The sequence below is a fragment of the Ctenopharyngodon idella genome, chromosome 10 (genome assembly GCF_019924925.1).
Source record: "Ctenopharyngodon idella isolate HZGC_01 chromosome 10, HZGC01, whole genome shotgun sequence".
Taxonomy (NCBI): Eukaryota; Metazoa; Chordata; class Actinopteri; order Cypriniformes; family Xenocyprididae; genus Ctenopharyngodon; species Ctenopharyngodon idella.
Window position 1 is genome coordinate 41,450,768 of NC_067229.1, and position 12,513 is coordinate 41,463,280.

Consider the following 12,513-nt stretch of genomic DNA (forward strand, 5'->3'; position numbering starts at 1 on the left):
AAACAAGGTCTAATATAATGACTTAGTTCCCTGAAACACATGCTTCCATTACTAGGATCACTCTCAAAAAAAAAAAAAAGAAAGAAAAAGTCAATCCCTGGATATTTAATTCAGAAATTGTCTGTGGGCCACAGTCATCAGAGCTCAAACAAATGCCAGCTAATGATTCATTCAAGACATCAATATATTCTGGAGTGTGAATATGTGGTAACACTTTAGTGTAGGGAACACATATAAACTATTAACTACAACTTTTCCCTCAATAAACTCCTAATTTACTGCTTATTAATCGTTAGTAAGGTAGTTGTTAAGTTTAGGTATTGGGTAGGATTAAGAATGTAGAATATGGTCATGCAGAATAAGGCATTAATATGTGCTTAATAAGTACTAATAAATAGCAAATATTCTAGTACAGTGGTTCCCAACCACATTCCTGGAGGCCCACCAACACTGCACATTTTGCATGTCTCCTTTGTCTGACACAGCCATTTTAGATCTTTAAATCACTACTAATGAGCTGATAACCTTAATCAGCTGTGTTTGATTGAGGAGACATGCAAAATGTGCAGTGTTGGTGGGCCTCCAGGAATGTGGTTGGAAACCACTGTTCTAGTAATATGCATGATAAATAAGCAACTAGTTAAAATACCCTAAAATAAAGTGTTACCGAATATGTTTGTTCATCAGAATAACAAACATGATGCAGAATCAATTCTAAATCTTACATTTTTTATATGTTGTTTTCATACAAAGGAAGCAATCACAAAGCAGCTCTGCTAGGTTTCAACCCTGAGGTTTTAAACATATTTGGCCTGTTTACAACACAGTTTCTGTTACAACATCAAACATACAAAATCAATCAACTCTGTTAAATTAGATATTTGTTGAATGATCACAGCTGATTAGGTTCAAACCTGTAATTTTAGTTTTGAATTTCTCCTAATACATTTCATTCTTTTTGCAGTGTTCACCTTGTTTCGTTTATACAGTTCTTTTATTGATTGCATGACCTCGTCTGACTTTAGAGTGTATATGATGGGATTCAGCATAGGTGGTATTGTCTGCGTCAGGGAATTGTTAATGAACCGGGTGTTCGGATGGATAGGTGTTGTAAAGGATGCAATATGATTGCATAAAATTGGGATATAACTGATTGCCACCAACATGAAATGTGAGGTGCAGGTTTTCGTGGCTTTGATTCGTTCAGCACCATGAGCAATCTTAAGCAAAGCCAGAGCGATGCAGAAATATGAGATCAAGATCAGTATCAGCGGTGTGCAAATCAGGAGACCAAAATTAAGTTTTACCATCATAATATTTATAGAATTATCATTACAAGCTAGTCTATAGATAATGCCATGGTCACAAAAATAACTATCAATCACATTCGATATACAAAAAGATAGTCTATTCACCAAAGCTGTAAGTATAGAAAACTGTATCACAGAAAAAATCCACATTATGCATATGATCAGAAACATTGTTTTTCTTGTTACAATGGCATGATAATGTAGAGGAAAACAAATTGCAACCAGTCTGTCATAAGCCAAGACAACTAGTGTCAAAGACTCCACGGTCATGAAATGATATACAAAAAACGAATTTGCCAAGCACGCTTCATATGAAATCTCATGGTGCTCAAATAAAAATGTGTCTATGACTTTTGGAATCAAAGTCGAGCTTACACACAGATCAGCAAGGGCCAAATGGAAAACAGCCATGTATTTGGGTGTGTGAAGTCTGCGGGCCAAATAAATGATATACATGATAAATGAATTCCCTAAAACAGTCACAACATACACCAAAGACAAGAACACATAGTAGTACTTTGCATGTGGAATATTAGAATAGATGAAAAATGTTGCAGGACGAACAAAGGTCACATTTGCAGAGGAGTTTGACTGCGTGGAGCTCATGATAGCTGTTGTCTGGCTTTTTGTGACCTGTGATGAAGAACTGTTATAGAAATACACTCAATAACACAGAATATTCAAATAATGATTTCCTTTCCAGTCACAGTGCATTTATAGACAAAAAAGGTTTAGATGTTCTTTGATATAACCCTATTGAACTAATATTAATAAAGTAATTGCTCATTGTAGTAAAAGGATTAGAGAGAAAAGAGAAGAAACATATGGTTTATACTCAACCTGCTACTAAGCTGCCAGAATCGTATTATTCTACCAGCTATTGGACACATTTATAATAGATCATTGTTTTGGTCTTGGGACTTTAGTTGATGGAGCAACGCTTCTCCCTATAGACTTGAGCAAGAAGGGGCAGGAGTAAAGCAACAGTGCCACTGTCCAGAAAGCACCTCTTTTTTTTTGCCTCCAATTAATGCCCCAATTAAAGCCCTCACAAACGAACTTCTCATTACAGAACATCTCATTATGTTGCATTTCAGTTACTAGGCTTGTTTGAGATGAGCAAATTCTGCGCAGAACCGATCACCCGTGATCACCGCAAGATGCATGCCGGTTAGAAACGTGTCCGAGGGTGGGCCGCCTTGCTCTGATGTCATGCCGACGTGTGTCAAAAAAGTCTCGCGAGGGCAAGGCGGACGTGTCGGATTATGCAGTTGCTCTCCACCGACTGCGCTGACCAAAAGCACGATGGGAAACGAATTGATGACGACACAGCTTAATGCTTATTGGTTTAAACAACCGTGATGTATTGATCTCTTTTAAAATGTTTGATTTTAAAACTCTAATATCATGATTTCATGTGTATAAATTATGTGTGAATATTCCCAAACTCCCTGACAGTGCGATCTCTCTATGGGTTATGTGATTGTTGTCATTTATAAAAAAATATATATATAAAAACATGTCTATAATTAAAGTAAAAATGATTGATACACACATCTTTCGAATGGAAATAAATAACAAGTACTTTGCGTGTATTGTTCATTATGTTTATTTTCATATAAAAGCAACAGAACTTAAACTACATCCAGTTTATCAGCAACACAGCGCACAAGTGTGAATCCCGCGATATCTGCCTTTGATCTCGTAGGTGTCAGATCCATTACGAGAACAGAGAACTGTCCGTCTTGCCTGCACTTTTTTCACTCCTCCCCTCACTGCAGCCGCCTACTCTCGGTTACATTTCAGGCGAGGTGAGGTGTATCTCAAACAAGCCTACTGTTTTCATTATAATATAGGCCTAATTGCGTTTCATATAAGATTTCAATTAGCTACAACTGATTTTAAAACTAAATGCAAGGTCATGTCATGTTCTGTTTTGGTTCGTTTTCACTGTTCTGGCTGCCTGAGTTCTTGTCTTTGTTTGTTACTATGGTTTCAAATTAGTATTCACACCTGTTCCTTGTTTTGTTAATTATTATTCACTGTGTACGTAAGCCCTTATAGATTCTGGAGTGTGAATATGTCTGTTCATATGGATAACAAACATGATGCAGAAGCATTTCTAAAACATCTGTTATATTTAAAGCAAATGTAATGAAAAAACGGCTACGGTGTCGGTGCCTTACACATCACAGGACTTATCAATATAATGTCTAAATCGCAATAGTGTGGCAGCCACGCCAGGATCACCAACTAATGATGTTTTATTAACAAAATTCGGGAGGTGCACATGTTTAGATAATTAACCTAATTAACACAAGTGGAGCACATTCAGGTAATTAGCTCAATTAATGACAAGAGGTTTATATACAGCAGACTTACTTCTGTTTGTTTGACAGTTTATCAGCATTAGGCCCCGCCCTATGTTCTCAACATGTCTGAAATCGAGCTCTTGCCGTCCGATGAAAAATATTTCGTCCTCGAGGAATCTTTACCGCAATCCTCTGGCCTAAAGAGCAATTATCCTCCACCTAGCACCACCGCCAATCCCTCTGCGTTATCTCACGGGCGTCAGCCCAAACAAACCGGTTCCAGCACACCGAGGCCTACCCTCGCCACTAGGGATGCACCGATACCATTTTTTTAAAGTACTTTTTTTCTAGTACTCGCTGATACCGATACCGATGCCTATACATTTATTAATTTCTCTCTCTTTCTCTCTTTTTTTTTTTTTTTGGTGATGTTGCAGTTTTCCCAGTACAACAAGTGAGACTAATGAATGCAGGACAGCTTCTTTATTATTACTCTAATGAAAAAAAGTTATAATTTTTATGCGCTTGTCACAAACTTAAAGAGCAAAAAATTTCACATTGTCCAATAACCTTCAAAGGGCATAATTACCAACATATATATATAATTGTAGTTATATAAAAAGAAATTTACAAACGATACAACAAATACTATAGAGATACAAATTAAATAAACTTGTTTTTCAGATACAGTAGGTTTATTTACCATACATTTATTTAACTTATTTTGTTGTTTTATTCACATTAAGGACAAATATAAGCTATGGTCCCTTTAAGACCGAATCCATACTGACACATATCCTGTTTTCATCCAAATGTTTACGTCCACTTAAGCCATAACCGACTGTATTTACGTGAGATACTCCAAACGATGGACATTTTGACAACTATGTGCATTTGACCATTCAGGCGCGAGGAGAACTGATCTCGCGCTGTCTGAGAGACGCGCGCAAGAACGAGAGAGAGAGAGAGAGAGAGCGCGCGCGCTTCTGGTCTGTGTCATTCTGTCAGTTACGTCACGTGACGTATCGGTCTTTGGTATCGGGGGTATTTTTACGAGTACGAGTACAACAGGGCCGTTGTACTCGTATCTACTAGTATCGGTATCGGTACTCGTATCTACTAGTATCGGTATACTAGTATCGGTATCGGTGCATCCCTACTCGCCACCACGGGCAAAACATCCGCAATGTCTTTCCCGTCTTTCTCTACTCCGGCCCATTTAATCATTCCAGCCATAAAGAAGTGGACAATAAGGCCCCTCGAGCACCAAGCTTGCGTCTCAGACAATGCCGCCCTCTTCCCGTGAAAGAAGGCCACTGCAGCAGGCCCTCAGAAAGCCGTGCCGCAGATTCAGTTTCTGCCAGCTCCCGCTCTCCACCCCCACTGGCTCAAAACCGCAAGAGCACAGCTCAAATCCTGTTCATTTTCTGCCCCTGGTTGAATTTCGCTTCGCTTCAGTCTCTAAATCACGAGCACTGTTTATGCTATCTGGATACTCGATTTTGATCAGAGGAAATACACGTTTTTAATTGTTTTCATTCAAGTGATTTGCCATTCTAAACTAACGCACTGCTTCCTTGTATCTTAAACGCACGCGTACAAACAACAGCTTGCACACTAGCGCAGTCAGATCACACGCACATTCGCACACAGAATCATTAAGAAATTATTGACAGCGCTGTCCTGCGATTTATCAACAAAATTGATTAGAAACTGAAAGTTATATAGCGTATATGTGTTTCTGTTTTGAAGTAATTTAAACCCAGCTTCACTGTTGTTAAAGAGACACCGCACAGACTGGTTGGACAAATTCATACATGCATTCATTCTCACTAATGCATTCAAATAAATTCCACCCTATCTGTATCTGATTTAGAATGAACAGATATCTGTAAGTAATGTAAAGACTCAGATAACTGATGAAAATATACTGTTATGTTGAGGGTTCCTCCACAGTTTGGAAAAGTATGGAATTTTATTTTGAGTAATTGTTTAGTGGTCATTTATTGATTATTGAACTTGATTGAATAAATTGACGGCGCACATTTTTACTATCCAAACCTCTTTATCTTTTACCATAAGCAAGTCTCTTTTGAACATCACTAAATTAATGTGTGTGTGCCACTCAAACCAGCAACGGATAAAAGAACAAATGATCATCTAAATCAGACTACTTTGCTGTTTGATGATCATCCAAAATCAAACAATGATTACAGTATCAAATTGAAGTGTCAAGAGGTGAATAAACGCAGGTTATAACATGTTTTAGGCTTCTCATCACGTAAGCGCATGTTATCGCTTTGAGGAAAACTAGAGAAAATAAGAATATTTACAAAAACATTTAATGATCAATCTCTCAACCCCGCAGGGTTTCCAATGAGCTTGTCATTCCAATTGACCAGGATAAAACCATGGGTCCTGCCACATCCATTGAATTCTGGGTATTAACTTGGATACAGTTAATTTCCAGGCCTCACTGCACGAGGAAAAATCGATAGGATATTTCTGGTCGCATTCACCTTCCTAGATGTCACACTGGGTGGGAGTTTGGGACTGGCTGGGAGTTGGTCGGATCTTCTGTCATGCTGGTTATGTATAAATACGAGAACAAGACAAAGAAGATCAGATAACAGATTAGTTTAATCCACAAGATAATATCCAACACCGATTGGCAAGTACTTAACTTTAACATAAAGACAAGGTCCGACAAACACAGAACAGAACAGGGAGATTATATCAGGGAGCTAATGAGGGAGAATGTAATCAGGGAGAACAGAAACAGGTGTGGATGGTTAACTAATCATGATACACACAATGAGGGCAAATGAACAGAACAAGACATGACAGAACTAAATGTAAACATGACAAAAGTCCATGAGAGTGACAGTACATCCCCTCCACGGAAGGCGCAGCCTCACGCCGTACATGGACCAACTGTGGAGGGAGGGAGGGTGGGGGCTCAGGTGGAGGACGAGGAGCAGGTGAAGGTTAGGCAGAACGACAGGCAAACAACCCAACAGGAGGGACCAGGGCTGAGCAGATGGTGGGAGGAGCCAAGGAGACATAAGGAACTTGGAGCAGGAGGAGTAAGGTGGGACCCAGACTGCAGCCAGGCAGGCTGCCCATGGTGGAGCCGATCCGGCGGGACATGACGATGCTGACAGCTCTGGCAACTGAGGCGCAGATGGGGATCCAGAAGGCCGCGGTGGAGCCGGAGTGACAGAGGACTAAGGTGGAGCTGGAGGGAGTGAGGAAGCCAACGGAGCCAGAGGGACGAAGGGACGAGGCGATGCCAGAGGAGCGCAGTCCTGAGGCAAAGGCAGGCCGATGAACAACCAAGGCGGAGCCGGAGGGAGCCCGGAGGAGCTGGTGGACTGATGGGCCACAGTGGAGATGAGGGAGGTTGGAGCCAAGGAGGAGCTAGTGAACAGAGGGGCCGAGGTGGAGTCCTGGTCGCGGAGGCTGGAGGCAAAGACCGGGGATCCACTGACCATGATGTAGCTGTAGACTGGCAGACCCACAGCGAGCCCACATCACAGATGGTGGGCTGAGGGTGAGCTGAGGGGCTGGCAGGAAGCAGCGGAGATGAGGAAGATGAATGGGTGATGATGGGAGGAGGTGGGAGAGGGAGGCTGGGTGGGAGTTTGGGACTGGCTGGGAGTTCAGGGACCGTATGTGCTGCCCACACACACAAAAATGCCACACCCAGCACCGGGAGTGCCACAGACAGGGGAACAAACTCCATTCAAGTTCACCTGGTAGAAAGTGCAGAGGCAGTTGTCCAGGTAGTGTGTAAAATAGACAGTCTCTAAGAAGGTCCGCGTGTGCTCCTCCAATGTTTGTTCCCCCTGCTCCAAACACAGATGACGAACAGTGGGGATATCCATGATGGGGGAAAAACAAACAAAACCAAACCAAAAAAAATGGGAAAAATGCTGCCACACTTAACACTTATCTGGTCGGATCTTCTGTCACGCTGGTTATGTATAAATATGAGAACAAGACGAAGAAGATCAGATAACAGGTTAGTTTAATCCACAAGATAATATCCAACACCGATTGGCAAGTACACAACTTTAACATAAAGATGAGATCCGACAAACACAGAACAGAACAGGGAGATTATATAAGGGAGCTAATGAGGGAGAACATAATCAGGGAGAAAAGAAACAGGTGTGGATGGTTAACTAATCAGGATACACACAATGTCGCAGCAGCATCACCTCCTCGCTGCCGCAGGAGCTCAGATTCTCTGGCTAATTTTCTCCACTGCCGCAGCAGCATTTCCTACTCGCTCCCGCAGGAGCTAAGTTTCTCTGGCAAATTTTCTCCACTGCCGCAGCAGCGATGTCCTCGTCCAATGATGCAAGTGCCCTCCCGGTTGAGCGTCCATGTTTTCTCATTTCCCGTCCAGCGAGGCTTACCTGTCCGATGTCGTGAGTCTTGATCTCCCGTCGGATGCCGCGAGAGTGAGTCCACCTGGTCGAGCACATATGTTTTCTCTATGTTTTCACCACCCCATCTCCTCACATCTAGTTCTAACTATTCTTACCACAACTGGGGGGAGTACTCTGGGTTCGGGCCAAAGTTTCCGCGCTTGGAGCCCCCCCTAGGGACAGCACACCAAATATGCATAACTTTTACTCTACTTAATGTAAGTGTGAACTCGTGAATTTGACAACTATTTAACAAGTCCTATAAACACACTTCAAAGGGTTTTCCAAGGGGTGCCGTCCGTGCTGGGCGAGAACATCAAGCAGTCCCAGTTGGCACACTGCCAAAGCCACAGCCATCAGCCTGTGTGTTTCCTGAGAACGCTCAAAGGCAGAAAAATCTTGGCTCAAATTCAGCGGGAAAGTAAATTACAGGCTGTGAGTTTCCCCATGCAAAATGTGGGCCCATGTGACAATAAAGCCCACTCCACTTCCTAAGAAGGGGATTCTGGGTGGTTGATAAGCAGGAGTCTGTGATGATTAAACACACTCCCTGAATGATACATGATCAGCTTCACTCATTTTAGAGAGGAGAACCGTGATCACACATTCCATAAATGTACACAGAAATGATTTTCCAACTGTGTTTTACCATAGAAACTTTGTAACTGCTGTAAATTGACGTTACTCATGGACTTTCTTCATGCACAGCGCACGGATAAGAGTAATCAAGACTTTTCATTATCATTTAGTGTTTGCAGTCCTAAAATAGTGTATTGCCATTTGGTATGTTATTGTGTTGTTTACTGTGTGGGTTTATAGATTCACACTATTATATGGCATAATACTGTACCATGTATACTGTATTCTGGGTTTATGCATAGTGTTTTTTGTTTTTTTGTTTTTCTTTTGTTAAATAAACAAAGTCGAATATAATGATTTAGTTCCCTGAAACACATGCTTCCATTACAACTTCTAGGATCACTCTCTCTCTCTCTCTCTCTCTCTCTCTCTCTCTCTCAAAAAAAAAAAAAAGTCAATCCCTGGATATTTAATTCAGAAACTGTCTGTGGGTCACAGTCATCAGAGCTCAAACAAATGCCAGCTAATGATTCATTCAAGACATCAATATATTCTGGAGTGTGAATATGTTTGTTCATCAGGATAACAAATATGATGCCGAATAAATTCTAAATCTGAAATTTTTTATATGTTGTTTTCATACAAAGGAAGCAATCACAAAGCAGCTCTGCTAGGTTTCAACCCTGAGGTTTTAAACATATTTGGCCTATTTACAACACAGTTTCTGTTACAACATCAAACATACAAAATCAATCAACTCTGTTAAATTAGATATTTGTTGAATGATCACAGCTGATTAGGGTTAAATCTCTAATTTTAGTTTTGAATTTCTCCTACTACATTTCATTCTTTTTGTAGTGTTCACCTTGTTTCGTTTATACAGATCTTTTATTGATTGCATGACCTCGTCTGACTTTAGAGTGTATATGATGGGATTCAGCATAGGTGGTATTGTCTGCGTCAGGGAATTGTTAATGAACCGGATGTTCGGATGGATAGGTGTTGTAAAGGATGCAATATGATTGCATAAAATTGGGATATAACTGATTGCCACCAACATGAGATGTGAGGTGCAGGTTTTCATGGCTTTGATCCGTTCAGCACCATGAGCAATCTTAAGCAAAGCCAGAGCGATGCAGAAATATGAGATGAAGATCAGTATCAGCGGTGTGCAAATCAGGAGACCAAAATTAATTTTTACCATCATAATATTTATAGAATTATCATTACAAGCTAGTCTATAGATAATGCCATGGTCACAAAAATAACTATCAATCACATTCGATATACAAAAAGAGAGTCTATTCACCAAACCTGTAAGTACAGAAAACTGTGTCACAGAAAAAATCCACATTAAGCCTATGATCAGAAACATCGTTTTTCTTGTTACAATGGCATGATAATGTAGAGGAAAACAAATTGCAACCAGTCTGTCATAAGCCAAGACAAGTAGTGTCAAAGACTCCACGTTCATGAAATGATATACAAAAAATGAATTTTCCAAGCACGCTTCATATGAAATCTCATGGTGCTCAAATAAAAATGTGTCTATGACTTTTGGAATCAAAGCTGAGCTTACCAACAGATCAGTAAGGGCCAAATGGAAAACAGCCATGTATTTGGCAGTGTGAAGTCTACGGGCCAAATAAATGATATACATGATAAATGAATTCCCTAAAACAGTCACAACATACACCAAAGACAAGAACACATAGTAGTACTTTGCATGTGGAATATTAGAATTGATGAAAAATGTTGCAGGACGAACAAAGGTCACATTTGCAGAGGAGTTTGACTGCGTGGAGCTCATGATAGCTGTTGTCTGGCTTTTTGTGACCTGTGATGAAGAACTGTTATAGAAATACACTCAATAACACAGAATATTCAAATAATGATTTCATTTCCCATTCAGAGTGCATTTATAGACAAAAATGTTTAGATGTTGTTTGATATAACCCAGCTGAACTAATATTAATAAAGTAATTGCTCATTGTAGTAAAAGGATTAGAGAGAAAAGAGAAGACACATATGGTTTATACTCACCTTTCTACTAAGCTGCCAGATCTCATTATTCTACCAGCTATCGGATACATTTATAATAGATCATTGTCTTGATCTTATGACTTTAGTTGATGGAGCAACGCTTCTCCCTATAGACTCGAGCAAGAAGGGGCAGGAGTAAAGCAACAGTGCCACTGTCCAGTGCCACTGTTTTTCTTTTTTGCATCAAATTAATGCCCCCAATTAAAGCCCCCACAAACAAACTTCTCATAACAGAACATCTCATTATGTCACTTTTCAGCATTTTCATTATAATATAGGCCTAATTGCGTTTCATGTAAGATTTCAAGTAAGTACAACTGATTTTAAAACTAAATGCAAGGTCATGTCATGTTCTGTTTTGGTTTCATTTTCACTGTTCTGCGTTTGTGCGTTGTGCGTTTCCCATACAACGACGTAACTCACTGCTTCACTACCATGATACGATGCATCGTTGAACAAATCAATTAGCTAGTCACGACTTTTTCCCGAAACAGTATTGTCACAAACCTGTCGTTCAGCCACATTGGTTAATGATGTAACGCAGGTGGTGGAGTAATAACTTCTTTAAATGAATCCGTTGGAGATCAAATTCATGCTAGATTTTTTTGCTATAAATTACAGACATGGCATCTGAGGACTAATTCTCATTTTTCTCAGTTATTTTGCATTATTTACAGATTCAAAAATAGGCTCGTTCTTACGTAATACAGCATGTACGCACATGTGCACTCTTCAAAAACAGTGCTTAAAATTTCTTGACAAACTAAAATATGTAAATGACGTTTATATATATTAGAAATAAAAGATATACATTGTACTTAATGTCAGCTTGCTTATTTTGCTCAAGATAATGATTTATTAAGTCCACATGTCATAAAAACAAGAAGCTATGCTTCTAACCACAGCTCGAGAGCTGTCGTTCCAACCACACAAGTTTGCGATGCAGTTTGCGAATGTTCCTTTGAGCTATGGTTTCGGGAAATACCAAATCATTGAACTGTGTTAGTAATGATGGAACTTGCGATGTTAGTTGGCTAACGATGCTTTTGGGAAATGTACCCCTGGCTGCCTGTGTTCTCTTCTTTGTTTTGTTACTATGGTTTCTGATTATGGTTTCTGAAGGGGCAGAAGTAAAGCAACAGTGCCACTGTCCAGAAAGCTCCTCTTTTTTCTTTGCTTCCAATTAATGCCCCATTAAAGTCCCCACAAACGAACTTCTCATTACAGAATGTCTCATTACGTCATATTTCAGTTACTGTTCTCATTATAATATAGGCCTAATTGAATTTACCTCAGTTTCTGTCTGTTCCTTGTCTTGCATTGTTTGATGTCAGTGTGTTCTTGGTTGTTTCCTCCATGTTTTTCTACAGTTTGACGTTTTGCTTCTTGGATTAAAAGACCCTTGAGTATCTCCTTCGTCGTGCACTTTCCTTACAGCCACCAACCGTGATAATATTATAGTAATATTCTTTCATAACAAATTTTCTGTCCGTGGGGTGGTATGGTGCTGCCTTTCTGTGTATGCCATTGTGTTGTGGGCAGAACACTGCTATTTGGCATTATACTGTGGACTACGTGATGGGGTTTTGTAATTGCTTGTAGTTATTTACTGTATTACTTTTGATAAATAAACAAGGCCTAATATAATGATTTTTGTAAATAGAAGCGCATACCAACATTACATGGTCTGGGATCTCAAGAAAAAAAAATTAATAAGCTGTCAGTATTTAATTTACAAACTGTCTGAAGGTCACAATTAGCAGAACTCTAACAAATGCCAGCAAATGACATATTCAAGACTGTTCATTCAAACAATATTCTCAGGAGGGTGAA

The 12,513-nt window shown here is 39.9% G+C and overlaps 2 protein-coding genes across 2 annotated transcripts; both read right to left on the bottom strand.

Annotated features, from left to right (window-relative positions):
• Positions 1-908: 908 nt before the first annotated feature.
• Positions 909-1,916, bottom strand: LOC127521828 (olfactory receptor 1496-like). The gene has a single exon (XM_051911275.1). It carries the CDS (start codon positions 1,914-1,916, stop codon positions 909-911), a length of 1,008 nt encoding a protein of 335 aa, XP_051767235.1.
• Positions 1,917-9,439: 7,523 nt separating this feature from the next.
• On the bottom strand, positions 9,440-10,447 carry LOC127521830 (olfactory receptor 1496-like). Its single transcript, XM_051911277.1, has one exon. It carries the CDS (start codon positions 10,445-10,447, stop codon positions 9,440-9,442), a length of 1,008 nt encoding a protein of 335 aa, XP_051767237.1.
• Between the last annotated feature and the right edge of the window lie 2,066 nt (positions 10,448-12,513).